This window comes from Bos taurus, chromosome 5 (assembly GCF_002263795.3).
Source record: "Bos taurus isolate L1 Dominette 01449 registration number 42190680 breed Hereford chromosome 5, ARS-UCD2.0, whole genome shotgun sequence".
NCBI classification, from domain to species: Eukaryota; Metazoa; Chordata; class Mammalia; order Artiodactyla; family Bovidae; genus Bos; species Bos taurus.
Window position 1 is genome coordinate 96,873,437 of NC_037332.1, and position 17,413 is coordinate 96,890,849.

A 17,413-nucleotide genomic window follows, 5' to 3' on the forward strand; every position below is an offset into this window, starting at 1 on the left:
TGACATTAAAACCCCAACTTTGCAGATGTCAAAACTGAGGCCTGGGGCTTCCCTGGTGGCTTGGTGGTAAGAATTTCACCTGCCAGTGCAGGAGACATGGGTTTGATCCCTGATCCGGGAGGATCCCACATGCCCATACGACACAACTATTGAGTCTGTGCTCCAGATCTCAGGAGCCACAACTACTGAAGCCAGCAAGCTCTGAAACATGACAAGCCACAGCAACGAGAAGCCTGTGCACGAAACCAGAGAGAAGCCCATGCAGCAACAAAAACTCGGCACAGTCAAAAATAAATAAATAAATATATTTTTAAAAAAACTGAGGCCTGCAATCTTCTGAACAGATGTCTTCTGATTCCTAAATGTTTTTGCTACATGACCACATGAAGAATTAGGCCCCTTTTCACTGTACCTAGTTTATTAACTAAAATAGATGATCAGCTCTAATATCAAGACCAGCTTTGTTAATCATTCAACAATCATTATGCAACCCCTGGCTGTGCTGAGTGAGGAAAAGGCTAAAGCAAAATAGATCTTTACCCTTGAAGATCTTCATTTATAACAAAAGGACATGGCTATGAGCAGCCCCTCTCAGGGGCTCTTGACAGCAACATACAATTTCTTATGAATCGTAAGCTGCACGCTACTTCACATTTTAGTATCTCTGGATACTGTAAAATCAACTGAACATCACAGTTAACTTGTTAGCATTTGTGTTCTATGTTAATGGGATGTAAAATAACATGCCTCATAATAAATGGCATCTTATAAAAGTCAAGAAAATATAAAGTAATTAAGTGGCCACTTATTTTATAGCAATCAACAAATATTTGTCAAAAAGTAAGCCTTTTTATCCACAGGTAATAAAGTTAATATGTTACCATAAAACTGGAGAACATTAGTATCACTGTTATTGATTCCCAATGCCCCACTCGGGTTCAAGGTCTTCCATTACAAGATACAGGCACAGCAAGAGGTTCCTCAGTTTTGGTTCAGAAAAGCCTGCATAGAGGAGGCAAACAATTAGGTTGACAATCCCAGATGACAGAGTAACCAGTGGGCAAATATGCAAAAATCATAATTATGTTGAACTTCGGGTTCCTCCTTTGTAAAATGACTATAAAAGACGTTTAGTGGTGTGATGAGGAGAGGTAATGTTTGTAAAATATTTGGTAGGGACAGCAGACACTCGATAAATGGTAATAAAATTGGTTAGAATGTTTTGAATAGAAGAAGTAAATCCGAAAAGCTGTGATTTGGGAAATTAAAGTAGAATCTGTGACTAAAATGGGTTGGATAAAGAAAGTGATAAGTAGAAATCTAGTTAATATGCGTTTTCAATCGTCTGGATGGAAGGTGGAAGGGCAGGGGGACCGGTGGGGGGCAAACTAGGACCTCTACCAGTGGAGATGCGGCAGTCGGGGGCCCCAAGGGGCGAGGGCTACAAAGACTGCGAACCTGGTACAGTACCTTCCTGGGTACAGAGCCTGGTGGGTGGAGGCCCCGCAAAGCATGCGAGGAATCCGGAGGGTCTGCAGCCCAAGTACCAGAGAGAGGACGCGAAGGGGGTACAGATTGGGGGTGTGGGGGGAAGGTGTTCACCACCTCTACCTAAGTCCCGCCCTGGGAAGCATCAGTATCGGCAAAAAAGTCAGTCAATACTGGAGGCTAGGACTGGCAGAAACCGGTTCCCCCGCGGGATACCGGCGGAAAGCCGGGCGGAGGTGGAGCCGGAGGTGGAGCGCAGTCCCTGCTCCGCCCCTTTCGCCGCGTCCCGCCTCTCCGAGCGCGTTCCGAGGGGCGGAGGCCGAGACGCCCCGCCCATCTTGGCCACTTCCACTAGTCGCGCCCCGCCCTCCCTCCACCCCGAGCGCGTTCTGAGGGGCGGAGCCCAGTGCGCCACATCTATAAGGGCCACGCCCATCCTCCGCGCCCCACCCTCCCGCGCTCGCCCGGGATCCCTGCTCGCGCCGGCTGCGCCAGCCCTTTCCCCCTACCCCGTGTTTCCCCGCGCGTCTTGAGCAGCACGGCGACACCATGTTGGGCATGATCAAGAACTCGCTGTTCGGGAGCGTAGAGACTTGGCCTTGGCAGGTCCTGAGCAAAGGGAGCAAGGTAGGCCCACAGGGCTGTTGAGGACCGGAAAGAGGGCTCAGCTGGGAGGAGGGGGGGACAGAGAGACAGGATGGGTTTGAGGGGAGAATCCCAGCTTAACGAGATGGGCTGCGCCTGTTGAATGCACTGGTCCATCTATATATTACAAACATTCTGAATATTCGTGTACTGCGAGGTCTTCGGTTGCAGGAAGGACTGAAAAAGTGCTTATCCTGAAGAAGCTCCCAAACCGTCCTCGGTGGAGAGCGGAGTTTAGAAGAACAAGATCCGCGCCGCGTGGTGGTAACTGTGGAAGGCCAGGAGCACCTGGCAAGGAGCAGTCCATTTCTGCCAGTGGGTGACGGTGAGGCCCTCGCAGAGGAAGTGCCCTCAGCTGGGCCTCGGGAGTATGCAGGAATGCTCAGAAACAAGAAGAGCCTGTGCACAGGCTCAGAGCTGTGAAATGTCTTGTTGGTCAATGGAACTCCCAGAACTGGGCGCCTAGAATACAGGATGAGTGAGGCATCATCGCAGTTTTCCCCCAAATTGACATCAGTGCTCACCCAGGCAGATTGGACTGCTCCCGGAAAACAAGGAATCTGCCACTGGGTGATAAGCTCCTTGCAGACAGGTACTTTGTGCTCCTCCTGGCTGGAAACTCAGCTCCCCACCCAGTGCTGCTTTTGTTAAAAAACCGTGTTGTCCGGGCGGCCAAGGCCAGGTACCCATTACAACGATCATCACACAAAACCCTCAACTAGAGTCTGGACTGTTTAAGCAGCTAATAGCCAGAGGCCTGTACCTTTGTCTATATCTGTCTCCTTACTCATATGTAGAATGAGCAGTTTAGATCTATCAAAGGTGACCTTTTCAGATGCCTACAAGCAGCCAGGCATCTGATGATGAAAATGGATGACAGACTGAGGCAAGCTGAGGCTACGTGGAGTGAGAACTCAAGTCCTCATCTACAAAGTGATTCCAGGCAGTTGTCATGCAGTGGTAAAGAATCCACCTGCCAACGCAGGTGATGCGGGAGATGTGGGTTCCATCCCTGGGTCAGGAAGATTCCCTGGAGGAGGAAATGACAACCCACTCCAGTATTGTTGCCTGGAGAGAATCCCATGGACAGAAGAGCCTCGTGGGCTGCAGTCAGTGGGGCTGGAGAGTCAGATACGACTGAGTGACTGGGCACACACATCACGCATTGATGTGAACCAGGGTTGCCAGGTTTTTAAGGAAAACTAGCAACGCAGACTTTTGTGTGAAATCTCTAGATATAACATTTATTCATTCAACAAATAACTGTTAAGTGCCAAGTGAGGGTCAGGTGCTCTTACAGGCAGTGAGGTAAAATAGTGAACAAAACTGGAAAAAATCCCTGTCCTCGTGGAGCTTCTGTTTTAGTGACTAATGAACAATTAAATGTCAAATATTTCATGTATTGTTTGGTGATCAGTACTGTGATTAAAAAAAAAAGCAGGAAAGGGGAGGAAGGATTATAGAGTGTTAGGCTGAGGCTGTAGTTGGAGTAGGGCAACTGTGTCAGTTTTAACTGTTAAAATGTTTGTAAACATTGCAGATCAGGTGGGCAGGAGGAGGTGTCTGATGGGATGTCGCCCGTGTGCACACCCATCTGTGGACTCAGCCCAGTGACCTCCAGGGTCCTTGTTGGTCTTGACACTGAAGAATCCGCCTGTTACTTAAACCTCGCAGAGATCTTTCCTTTCTGTAATAGAATTGGGCTCACTTTGTCTTTGGGGTACAGGATTATTTGCAATGCAAGCTGAGGGTTTGGTCTCCTGGGAGAAAGCACTAGAAGGAGACAGGAGGATGGGAAGAAGGGAGAGACCAGGGTATTTCTCTTCTCCTTCTCCACCCTATGAGGTCTCTGGAACCAGGAGTTTCTCTGGGGCTCCAACTCTTGCTGGCCAGGTTACCATGCTTCTGGGTTTCACCACATGACCCAGGTATCTGAGCTCAGGTAACAGATCACCCTCCCTCCACAGCCCTGTAGGGTTCTTGCAAACCTCTGGGTTGCTTCACTGTTCCCTGGTGGGCTTCTCAGCTCTTTTGCTAAGTTGTTCAGTCGTGTCTGACTCTGCAACCCCGTGGACTGTAACCCACCAGCCTCTTCTGTCCATGGGATTCTCCAGACAAGAATACTGGAGTGGGTTGCCATGCCCTCCTCCAGAGGATCTTCCCTATCCAGGGTTCGAACCTGCATCTTACATGTCTTGCATTGGCAGGCTGGTTTTCTTCACCACTAGCACCACCTGGGAAGCCCCTTTCAGCTTTTTTAGTATCTGTGAAATCAATCCCTTGAGTCAAGGTGCCTCTGTTCAAAAGTCTTTTTCCTTAATAGCCGTTTATCAGTACAGAGTCACCTGCCACGGATTTGTTGTCTCCAGGCATAAATGCACCTCCCTGATACGCATCTTTCCTCAACATTTGGTAAGAATATGGGGCCAATTTATAGCGACGTGCGTGGACCTAGAGATTACCATCCTGAGTGAAGTAAGTCAGACAGAGAAGGAGAAATATCATATGACATCCCTTATATGTGGAACCTAAAATGAAATGATACAAATGCACTTAAAAAACAGAAAGAGACTCACAGACTTAGAGAACAAACATGGTTGTCTGCAAGAAGGATGAGGAAGAGGAATAGTTAGTCCTTGATGGATATGTACAGACAGCCATATTTAAAATGGATAACCAACGAGGACCCACTGTATAGCACAGGGAGCTCTGTTCAATGTTATGTGGCAGCGTGGAGGGGAGTTTGGGGGAGAATGGATACATGTATATGTATGGCTGAGTCCCTTCCCGTTCACCTGAAGCTATCACAGTGTTGTTAATCTGCTACACCCCAATAGAAAATAAAAAGTTTAAATTAAAAAAAAAAGAATATGGGGCCATACAGGGTGTTATTATCAAGCCGAAGAAAATCATTTAACCCGAATGAACCTCAGTTTCTGCAGCTTAGAAGGGGTATGAAAATATCTCCTCCATCCACTCCCAGAGTTGACGGAAATTTTACATTTGTTTGAGAAACATGAAAATGATTTATAAACTAAAACACCCTACAAGTGTTGTGATATTGTTATGTCAGAATTCAGCTCAACTCCACTCTCACTAGCTTCATGGTCCTGGGTAGCTTAACCTCTGATGCTGATGAGGGGGGAAAAATACTTCACATCTTATAAGATTGTATTGAAATTTAAATGAGACCCAATTATAAATTGTGCAACAGAGTACCTAGCACTTGATTGTTAACTTTCCTTTTCTTACAGGTAATTTGGGGTAAGTTACTTAACCTCTCAGGCTCAGCTGGTAAAGAATCTGTCCGCACTGCAGGAGACCTGGGTTCAATCTCTGGGTTGGGAAGTTCCCCTGGAGATGGGAAAGGCTCCCACTCTAGTATTCTGGCCTGAAGAATTCCATGGACTGTATAGTCAATGGGTTGCAAAGAGCTGGACACAGCTGAGCAACTTTCACTTCACTTTGCTTAACCTCTCAAACTCTCTGAACCCTAAAATTCCTCAACTGTAAGATGAGAATGACAGTGCCTTGTGTGAGAATTAAACATTCAAAGACTCTTATAACCCTTTTTAAAAATATATACACTTGCAGGGTGTTATTGTGAAGATAATCTTTTTCTAAATGATCTCTCCTTGGAAAGAGTCTTAAGTCAGAAACTGTTGTCCACTGTCCTGGGTCAATGAATGGAGCACATGGTATGCCCCATGTAGCTTGAGGTTAGGTTCAACCAGATGTTCAGGGCTGATTTCAGGTACCTGCTGGGGGCCCAGGCTGCTGCAGACCTTATCAGGTGCCTTCTGCCTTGCCTGGAAGGGGAGAAGGACCTACACCTCTTTGTGTGGGTTTGGGCGGGACTTGTGGGTGCTCAGTGCAGGACTGATATTACTAACCGGTATCTTTATGGGATTTGTTTCCAGCCTGTGCACGTTGGTTAGGGCCCCACTGCCTGGCTTGGAATCCTGGCTCCACTTCTTGCCACTGTATCTTGGGCATGTTGCTTAACCTTGTATGCTCCAGCTTCATCTGAAAATGAAGATGATAACACTTCACTGGGTTGTTGGAGGGTTGAATGAATGGATCCACATAAAATGTTTAAAACAATACAGGACACATAGTACTCAGCTTGATCATCATTATTGTTATTGTTATTCCCTTATAATGAGAAAGCTGTCTTCCAAAATCAGCGTGTGTACCCACCACATCAGGTGGTGTTGGGGTCCTTTAATGGACCAGAACCTGGTGGTCCGGAGTCGATGATAAGAAAGTGAAAGAGAGAGAGCCGGAGGGAGGGAGACAGAGGAAGAAAGAAAGACACAGGGACCCAAGCTCTGATGAAGCAAAGGTACTTTAATGATCTTTCTGTGAGTATATATAGGCTGTCGTACAAGAAATTTCTTTTGACAATGATAAAGATCAGAAAACCAAACATATAGCAACCATTACCAAGGGAACAAGGGATTAATAATGGTCACAAGGTCAGGAGACAATCCATATCTCAAGAAAGGGGATCGCGACTAAGCAGTTTTGTCGTAAAGAGAATGTTCACTGAAGGAGATTCAGGCCTGTCTCACACAATGACCTCAGTCCTGGGAGCAGCGTGCTTTCCGACTTAAAAAGAAACAAAGGACTTGTGAGAAACAGCATGTAGGAATCCTCCTGTTAAACATTCCCTGACAATTCCCCCTTATTTATTTATAATATTTGTAAAAAGGGTTCTGACCATTAGAGTTTGTTTAGTTTTAACAATTTTTGCATGAAGGCAACAGTAAACGACATATATAATTGTTAAGACAGTCACCAAAATTACAGTTCTAGAACCGATGTTGTGAGTAATGCTTTGAAATCATCTTCGTGGGTCTAGCCCAGATAATTGATCAGCTAGTTGTTCAGCTAAAGTTTTCAAATTAGTGGAAGAGGGCAGATTTTTAGAAAAGGTTTCAAAGATTTCTTTTTTTAATAATTGTACATTCAGAGAGGCATTATCATGTATGTTTTGTAAATGAAATTTGATTTGTTCCCAGTTGTAGGCACTATTATTGAATTGAACAGGAGTAACACAAAATTGAGTAGAATTCCAATCACATTTTAGCATCACCTGTTTTTGTACATCTATTAATTGATCTCCAAACCCATCTGATGGCTGTTTTTAGTTCCTGTATTTCATCTTGAATTTCCTCATTTATCTGAACCTGAGTGGCCCACATAGTATGAGCATCTTTAGTCCAATTTTGGATAAAATTATGTGTTTGAATTGAAGTTTGTAAAGTAACACCAGTGACGGCAGCAGTGGTGCAAATAACTGTTAATCCCAAAATGCCAAAAATCAGCCATCCAATGAATCGTTTAGATCGCCAGAGCAATTTCGTAAGTAACCGGGAAGCAAGTCCAGCCATGGGATCTTCCCAGGCTTCCCAGGGCCACTGGAGATTTATTGGTAACCACAGACTATGTCGAGATCGAAGAATCAAAAGGGATTCATTTCTTAAGGAAACAGGAGAGTTAAGACAAGTATATAATTTGCAATTTATACAAGTTACAGAATGTAAAGTCTTATTGAATTGTAAATTTCCTGTAGCTACAACAAAAGGTAGTGGAATACAGGCTTGTATGAAATATGATTGATTATCGCGAAATAAATAATTATTATGACTATGATTGGTCCCTGTGAAATGTCCAGTCTAAGTCCCAGGTTCTTCAGTGCTCTCAGCAAGTTTCCAGATGTCCCATTGATTAGGCCCAATCTGTTTATCGAGGACGATTTGAGGGTGAGAAGGTGTCATTTCGCCGTCAAGCCAGCCAAGGAGTCCTTTTCATGGAAGTGTTTCATTGAACTGTTGGTAGTCTTCTATGCTACTTGAGTAGCATAGTCACACATGGTGCTGTTAATATCATCTGAGCAGTTAGATACCCACATACCATGGTGTCCCCAATCAACAATGGTGAAATTGGCCATAAACATTAATTTCTCTGATTTACCTTGACATTTATCTCAATAAACAGGAGTATATTTAAAGTTTTTATAAGTAAACCCCTTACATTTTAACTTTTGTCCTTTTCCTAGAGTTTTGGTAGTATTAACATGGTTTTTATAAAAGGACAGGGCAGTAAACAGTCCAAGCAATGTGTGGAATTTCCTTTTTTGGAGGCAGGACAAAAGCCCATGTTTGTCGATTAACATTAATACATAATTTTATTGGGCCCATGCATAAAGGAAGGATTTCATAGCCTAGAGAAATGTTAATTAGTCTTCCTTCTTCCTCAGGATGAGAGGGCTCCTCCAAGCTCCAAGGAGGGGACATATGTGTTGAGTCATTAGTGGATACGATTGGTCCTATATCTGTCCATTCTATAACCTATAATAAAAGGGGAGGTTAGGTATATAAGCCAAATAAGTGTGATCAATCAAGTCAGCCTGAGCGGGGGAAGCAAAAGCAAGCATAGCGACAAAAATATTTTCAGGATTCCGAGGCATTCCGTGTTGAGAAATCAGATTTTCAGTTTGATTAGTAAGGGTTTTTATCTGTCCCCAAGTAGGGAGATCATGAGGTTGATGACGTCAAGTGCGGCATTTTTTGGAAACTTTAAAGCCGCCATGGCTTGTATTGGAATTTCTTCCTCTTGGGGTTTTTGTTGTTTTGTCTCTAGTTTGAATGCTGGGGGCCCCCCTACGCTGAATCTTCTGAAGAGGAAGCCATGTGAGTTCGTTGGATCCATCTGGAGAAATAGAAGCATACCCTTTCCCTGTAAGATTAGTTTTAGATTTCCATTGATTAGTTAACCCATCTTGATACCAAATGGGCAAAGGAAGGGAGGTGTCCTTCAATGTCTCGAGATGTTTTTCTGCTTTTGTCAAAATATCTCTTTGTGGTACGTTTAAAAAAATTAAATAAAGCTGTATTAACAATAGTTATAGGAAGAAAGGAAATGATAATGATGAAAACATTCCTAGGAAATATTTCAGTCCAAAAAAAAATCATCTAGAGATCTGTTTGGGGACTGGTATTTGGCTGTGGTTTTGAAGTAATGAGTTGATTTCCTCCTCACTGAGTACATACATTTTTCCTGATATAAAAAGAAATGGGATCTGACTGTGTTTTAAGTGGTTTGTGTTATTTGGGGCTAAGGATTAGGAGCAAACACTCAAACATTTTTCCTAAGTGAAATTACTGACAAGCTGATGCAGAACAACTTGACATATGAATGCTGCTCACATCCAAATACCTGACCTTGTCCCCGGAAAAGAAAGGCAGCCTGGCAGCTGTTGAATCTCTCTGTTCAGTGTATTAAGGAAGATGATTATACTTTTAAGACAGACCTGAAAAGAAGGTGAATATTTTGCACTTTTGATACTCTTAGGAACAAATAACTTATTTGGCAAATGGTATAATTTTTATGTTGTTTTTGTTTTGTATTGTGAAACAGGCACTGAAGTTGATGTTATTTTAAGAATCTTACAGACCAGAAACAGAAATAAAGCTATATTAACAATAGTTACAGGCTTAAAGAATATATTGCGTTGGAATCTAGTAAAGTCTCCTCTGGATAAGGAAGATAAAAGTGTTCTTGTGTATTCCCTTTATTTAATTTTTTATTTGTAGTTTTAGTGTGTAATGTATTTGTTTAATTATGTCTTGTGTTTGTGGATTATAAGGAATGATTATAATCTGTTTAATAGAGAATGAATGTAAAAATTATTTGAATTGTTTAGAAAATAGGCAGGGCCATTGTCTGTTTTTATAGAATTAGGTGTTCTCATTATTGGAAAGTAAGCTATCAGGTGGGTTATTAAATGTCGTATAGTTTCACCTCTGAGAGGTGTGGCCCATATAAAAGAAGAATTTGTATCAATTGAGACGTAAGAAGGAAGAGGAAGAAAGTTAAGGGCAATGAGTTACATCCATTTTCCATAAAATTTTCTTTCATTTGTCATAAACCTTTTTTATATTTTTGTATTTATCATTTTATTTGCCATTACTTATATCTTTTTATTAAAAGCATATATCTTTTCTTTAGCAACAAGTGTCTTGTATGTTAGCATTTTATAGATTGATGAATATATTATAAATATATATATTTATAAATAGTTTAAAATCTCTAGTTTTTCTGTAAGAAAAACTTTTTGTAAGGAAGTTAGTCTTCAGTAATTAATGTTTTAAAATCTTACTTTATTTGGAAATGACCTAGCTATTTAATAAACTTTTATCATTTAGTTTATCATTTCTAAAATATAATTATTTTTAATAGAGTTTTTATCTAAAAATTCTCATCTTATTTATATATTTATATATATAAAGAGTTACCTTTTTGTTGACAAATTTAGTTTACCTTAAACCTAGGCATAATAAAAGTATTACATAATGTTGATGACTTAAGACATGTCTTAATTAGATTAGCAAACAATTATATGTATATTTAAATAAACATTATTCTTAATATTGAATATTTTTCAGTTCACGTGAACTTAAATTTAAATGGAGCTCATTAATTTCATATTATCCAAAAACAAAGACTTATAGTGAGACATAGATAATTTTAGATAGACAGGCATAGTTTTCTGCTTGAAATTTAAATTTTTTTTTTTTTGAGTTCCACCAATTTGCTTATGGCTGGAGTCCTAGGTAGAGTGGGCTGTGTATCCCAAGGACATGATAAGAGTTAACTTCAGGTTTTTTCTTAGGCCTGTTTTTGTTTCCCAGGCAGAATTGGAGTTCCAAAAAAGTATTTTAACAGTATTTAACCTTTTCCTAACTGCATACGTAAGAAGAACCAGTTTTGCATTTCAAAAAAGATTTTATTTTAATCAGTTTTCTCTGGAGTCTAAAGAATATCATGGCCATTCAGTGTCAAAAATATCATTTCTCCTTTTTGTAGTTACAGTATATTATTAATGATATATGAATGAGGGAATTGCTGTCACATTGGATGTTAAGTCTTGGCTACAAAATTTTGACAAATAGTAGGACTGTTAAGCATACCTTGAGGTAACACAGTCTATTGAAATCTTTTATGAGGCCTGATATGATTAGGATAAGGGAGAGAGAAAGTGAATCTCTCCCAGTCTAAAGGATGTAAAGGTATATTAAAAAGGCAATCTTGTAAATCAGTAATAATAATGTGCCAATTTTGAGGAATAGTAGTAGGTGATGGGATCCCTGGTTGTAATGCACCCATAAGTTTCATAGATGCATTAACTTTTCTAAGGTCTGTTAAGAGATGCCATTTGTTAGAGTTCTTTTTTATAACAAAAATAGGAGAATTCCAAGGAGAGCAAGATTCCTCAATATGTTTTAATTCTAATTGTGTGTCTATAACCAGTAACGCTGAAGAAGCTGAAGTTGAACGGTTCTATGAAGACCTACAAGACCTTTTAGAACTAACACCCAAAAAAGATGTCCTTTTCATTATACGGGACTGGAATGCAAAAGTAGGAAATCAAGAAACACCTGGAGTAACAGGCAAATTTGGCCTTGGAATATGGCATGAAGCAGGGCAAAGGCTAATAGAGTTTTGCCAAGAGAACGCACTGGTCATAACAAACACCCTCGTCCAACAACACAAGAGAAGACTCTATACATGGACATCACCAGATGGCCAATACTGAAATCTGATTGATTATATTCTTTGCAGCCAAAGATGGAGAAGCTCTATACAGTCAGCAACAACAAGACTGGGAGCTGACTGTAGCTCAGATCATGAACGCCTTATTGCCAAATTCAGACTTAAATTGAAGAAAGTAGGGAAAAGCACTAGACCATTCAGGTATGACCTAAATCAAATTCCTTATGATTATACAGTGGAAGTGAGAAGGAGATTTAACGGACTAGATCTGATAGATAGAGTGCTTGATGAACTATGGACGGAGGTTCGTGACATTGTACAGGAGACAGGGATCAAGACCATCCCCATGGAAAAGAAATGCAAAAAAGCGAAATGGCTGTCTGGGGAGGCCTTACAAATAGCTGTGAAAAGAAGAGAAGTGATGAAAAGCAAAGGAGAAAAGGAAAGATATAAGCAGCTGAATGCAGAGTTCCAAAGAATAGCAAGGAGAGATAAGAAAGCCTTCCTCAGCGATCAGTGCAAAGAAATAGACGAAAACAACAGAATAGGAAAGACTAGAGATCTCTTCAAGAAAATTAGAGATACCAAGGGAACATTTCATGCAAAGATGGGCTCGATAAAGGACAGAAATGGTATGGACCTAACGGAAGCAGAAAATATTAAGAAGAGGTGGCAAGAATACACAGAAGAACTGTACAAAAAAGATCTTCATGACCCAGATAATCATGATGGTGTGATCACTAACCTAGAGCCAGACATCCTGGAATGTGAAGTCAAGTGGGCCTTAGAAAGCATCACTACGACAAAGCTAGTGGAGGTGATGGAATTCCAGTTGAGCTATTTCAAATCCTGAAAGATGATGCTGTGAAAGTGCTGCACTCAATATGCCAGCAAATTTGGAAAACTCAGCAGTGGCCACAGGACTGGAAAAGTCAGTTTCATTCCAATCCCAAAGAAAGGCAATGCCAAAGAATGCTTAAACTACCACACAATTGCACTCATCCCACACGCTAGTAAAGTAATGTTCAAAATTCTCCAAGCCAGGCTTTAGCAATACGTGAACCATGAACTTCCAGATATTCAAGCTGGTTTTATAAAAGGCAGAGGAACCAGAGATCAAATTTCCAACATCCACTGGATCATCAAAAAAGCAAGAGAGTTCCAGAAAAACATCTATTTCTGCTTTATTGACTATGCCAAAGCCTTTGACTATGTGGATCACAAGAAACTATGGAAAATTCTGAAAGAGATGGGAATACCAGACCACCTGACCTGCCTCTTGAGAAACCTGTATGCAGGTCAGGAAGCAACAGTTAGAACTGGACATGGAACAACAGACTGGTTCCAAATAGGAAAAGGAGTACATCAAGGTTGTATATTGTCACCCTGCTTATTTAACCTCTATGCAGAGTACATCATGAGAAACCCTGGGCTGGAAGAAGCACAAGCTGGAATCAATATTGCTGAGAGAAATATCAATCACCTCAGATACGCAAATGACACCACCCTTATGGCAGAAAGTGAAGAGGAACTATAAAGCCTCTTGATGAAAGTGAAAGAGGAGAGTGAAAAAGTTGGCTTAAAGCTCAACATTCAGAAAATGAAGATCATGGCATCTGGTCCCATCACTTCATGGGAAATAGATGGGGAAACAGTGGAAACAGTGACTGACTTTATTTTTCTGGGCTCCTAAATCACTGCAGATGGTGATTGCAGCCATGAAATTAAAAGACGCTTACTCCTTGGAAGGAAAGTTAGGACCAACCTAGATAGCATATTCAAAAGCAGAGACATTACTTTGCCAACAAAGGTCCATCTAGTCAAGGCTATAGTTTTTCCTGTTGTCATGTATGGATGTGAGAGTTGGACTGTGAAGAAAGCTGAGCACCGAGGAATTGATGCTTTTGAACTGTGGTGTTGGAGAAGACTCTTGAGAGTCCCCTGGACTGCAGGGAGATCCAACCAGTCTATTCTAAAGGAGATCAGTCCTGGGTGTTCTTTGGAAGGCTGATGCTAAAGCTGAAACTCCAATACTTTGGCCACCTCATGCGAAGAGTTGACTCATTAGAAAAGACTCTGATGCTGGGAGGGATTGGGGGCAGGAGGAGAAGGGGGTGACAGAGGATAAGATGGCTGGATGGCATCACCGACTCGATAGACATGAGTTTGAGTGAACTCTGGGAGTTGGTGATGGACAGGGAGGCCTGGCGTGGTGCAGTTCATGGGGTTGCAAAGAGTCGGACATGACTGAGTGACTGAACTGAACTGAACTGAACTGAAGTTCTTTAGTAGACTGTAATTTTTCTTTCGTAAGGGGCTATTGCTGTGTCCAAATAGGTTCTTCATTCTTCCAAGTTATTTTAATAATTGCTTTATTTGTTAAATGAGCAGTGGCCCTTAGGAAAAATGTGGAATGTATATCTGAGTTTGTCATTGCATAAGTCTCTTTCTGTTAGATTAAGGGGTACATCTATTACATAAGATCTTAATGTTGCAGGCTGGCCTTTTGGTCCTTCATATGGGTAGATTTGAACATTTTGATAAATTTCTTGTTCTTTGGTTTGAGAAATTCCTGCAGTTTGGCAAAAGATTTTTTGTATAGGCCAGGATTTGGGCCATAAGTGTTTGGAAATAATAGTAATATTAATATTAGATCCAGTGTTTGAGAAGACCAGAAAATCTTTGGGCATATTGGGCATATTCAGATACCAATGATGTCCATAAGGATTGTTTTTGATCTCCACTGCCGAATCTGCCTGTCTGTATATTTTTAGAGGAGTTAATAGAAATGTAAGGTAAAAGAAGTAATTGAGCAATTTTGTCCCCCTTTTTGAATTTTCATAGAATCTGCAATGACATCATAATTTGAATCTGCCCTTTGTAATCTGAATCAATTATTCCAGGGTGAATAGTAATTCTTTTAGAAGTCAAACTAGACTGGCCAAGTAAAAGGCTGAAGGTTTGTGGGGGCAGGGGTCCAAAAAGTCCGGTAGGTATTTTAGAAGGGACTGCTTGAGGGTAAAGGAAAAAGTCATTTAAGGCTGGTATATCAACAGCAGTGATGTTGAGGGTTTGAGGGAAAAGATAGAATTTGCCCCTGGTTTTTGTTGAAGGGGACCTGGGGGGTCCCCTGCCTGTAGTTTCCTGGAATAGGTTTTCTTTCAATATCAAATTTAGATTTACAATCTTTGGCCCAATGCACTCCTCTATGGCAGCAAGGGCAAATTTTTGTAGGTTTTTTATTAGCCTTCTTAGGGCAGTCCCTTTTTAAGTGGTATTTATCTCCACATGTAAAGCATCTTTCATTTTCCTTTCTAAAGGTAGCAGCCATTGTCTCAGCTAGCATTTGCATCTTTTGAGTTCCTGATCTTAGATTGCAACAAGCCTTCAAATAATCATTAATAGTCCCAGTCTCATGAATTGGAAAGATAGCTTTTTGACATTTCTGATTTGTATTTTCATAAGCAAGTAATTTCTCTAGCTGTTTTTTGGTTTCTTCTCCGATTACAGTACGGGAAATAGCAGTTTCTAATCTAGCTAAAAAATCAGCGTAACTTTCATTAAGTCCTTGTAATATTTTAGTGTAGCTACCTGTAGGTTCTCCTTGAGGAGTAATTCGATCCCAAGCTTCAAAGGCTACTGTTTTTGTTGATGCAATAAGGGAGGGCACTGTGTTTGAGCTTCTATGGTATCAAATTGTCTAGTGCCAGTTAACATTTCAAAAATAATTTGGTTTTGGGGAGTGCCAGCTCGAGCATTGCCAGTTTTGGTGTCAAAAAACGTCTTAGGAGAGTCGTTATTAGAATCATTAGGTTCTAAAAAAGGAAAGACTTCTGGATTCGTGCCTGCTGGCAGAGGAGGAGCATTTGGAGCAGCCGGGGCAGGGCTAGGAGGAAACTTTTGAAATATTTTATGTTGTTCTAATTGGGCCTTTTGTAAAGTTTCATCATCTAATTCATATTCATGCAATTAGTGTTCTGTCTGTTGTCAAATATCGTGAAGGCTAGAATTTACCTTGAAATGGCAGAATTATAGCTTTAATTTGAGCCCATAGGGGCCAGAAATCAACTGGAATATTTTTTTCCTGCCTGGTGACTCGTTCAACATTTTCTTTGACTTGGTGCCAAATTTGTAAATCAAAATGCCCCTATCAGGGAACCAAGGATTACATTTAACCACTGTTTGAAAGCAAGCCTCTATTCATTGGCATGAACCAAAAGTCCGTGAGCTTTAAACAAATGGTGAAGTAAAGCAGAGAAATGATGGGGCTTTCTAGCCGTTTGACCCATGTCTTAGTACTTACCGACCTCAATAGGTCCTGACCTCAGTAAGCCTGGAGTCACTCTGTCCGAAATGCCACGTATGCCAGTGTCCCTGTTCTGGGCGCCACTTGTTGGGGTCCTTCAATGGACCAGAACCTGGTGGTCCAGAGTTGACGATAAGAAAGTGAAAGAGAGCTGGAGGGAGGGAGAGAGAGAGAGGAAGAAAGAAAGAAAGACACGGGGACCCAAACTCTGATGGAGCAAAGGTGCTTTAATGATCTTTCTGTGAGTATATATAGGCCGTTGTTCAAGAAATTTCTTTCCACAATGATAAAGATCAGAAAACCAAACATATAGCAACCATTACCAAGGGAACAAGGGATTAATAATGGTCACAAGGTCAGGAGACAATCTATATCTCAAGAAAGGGGATCGAGACTAAGCAGTTTTGTCGTAAAGAGAGTGTTTACTGAAGGAGATTCAGGCCTGTCATACATAATGACCTCAGTCCTGGGAGCAGCTTGCTGTTCCACTAGTTTCTGACAACAGAAACTGATAAGGAACAGAGGATTTATGAGAAACAGCACGTAGGAATCCTCCTGTTAAACATTCCCTGACAAAGTGGCAAGGGGAAAAACCAGCCTTGCAAAGGACCTTGCAGATCTCATAGCAAGAGGCATTCTTTCAACATCTCTGTCTGGGACTTGACTGTGGTTCCCACTGAATGTTGAAAACTGGTGTTTGTGGCCACTGGCTGAAATCCTCATCTAGTAACTGGGAGCATGAGCTAGCTGAATGTGGGGCCAGGAAGGGTCATTATTTTGTTCCATGTAGCAAGGAAATGCACTGAAGGTGTTAAATTTGAAGAATCAAATGTGCTGACAGTGTTAAATTAGGTGCTTTATTTTCTGCAGAAATAGAGAGAACCTATTTAAATTCAGCTCCCTGGAGAACCAGAATAGTTGGACAATATCCATCTCTCAAACCTGAATTTTCGTAGTGATCCAGCAGTTCAGGTGAGAAGTTGTAGACACGGATGCTGTGAAAACAGGGGGTACCTGTTAGAGAACCTCCTTCAGACAGTGTGATGCAGCCTTCTTCCAAGACACATACAATTAGGCTAAGTGCTCCTCTCTCCAGCCATGTATGGTTGCTGAATTCCTTGTCATTAGAGTAAAGCCAGGTTTCACCCCCCATAGCCTCCTTGTCCACAAATCCTTATAGAGATCCTGCTATATATTAAAGACATGGTCCTTGATGCTGAGAGATAATAACAGTGGTAAACAATGCAGACAGTCCCTGACCCCATGGGGCTTATGGTTGCCAGTAGAAATTAAACATGTTATTATTCCATTACAATTTCCATTGTAATTATATTCCAGTGTTGCTCAGTTGCCAAGTCATGTTGGACTCTTTGTGACCCCACAGCCTGCAGCATGCCAGGCTTCCCTGTCCTT

The 17,413-nt window shown here is 41.4% G+C and overlaps 1 protein-coding gene across 1 annotated transcript in view; it reads left to right on the top strand.

The window, feature by feature from the left end:
• The first annotated feature begins 2,000 nt into the window (after positions 1-2,000).
• Positions 2,001-17,413, top strand: part of HEBP1 (heme binding protein 1) — a 37,389-nt gene continuing 21,976 nt past the window's right edge. Inside the window, exon 1 of the mRNA NM_001075985.2 lies at positions 2,001-2,115. Within this exon, the coding sequence (NP_001069453.1) occupies positions 2,038-2,115 (78 nt within the window). The 5' untranslated portion in view covers positions 2,001-2,037. The remainder of the gene's footprint in view (positions 2,116-17,413) is intronic.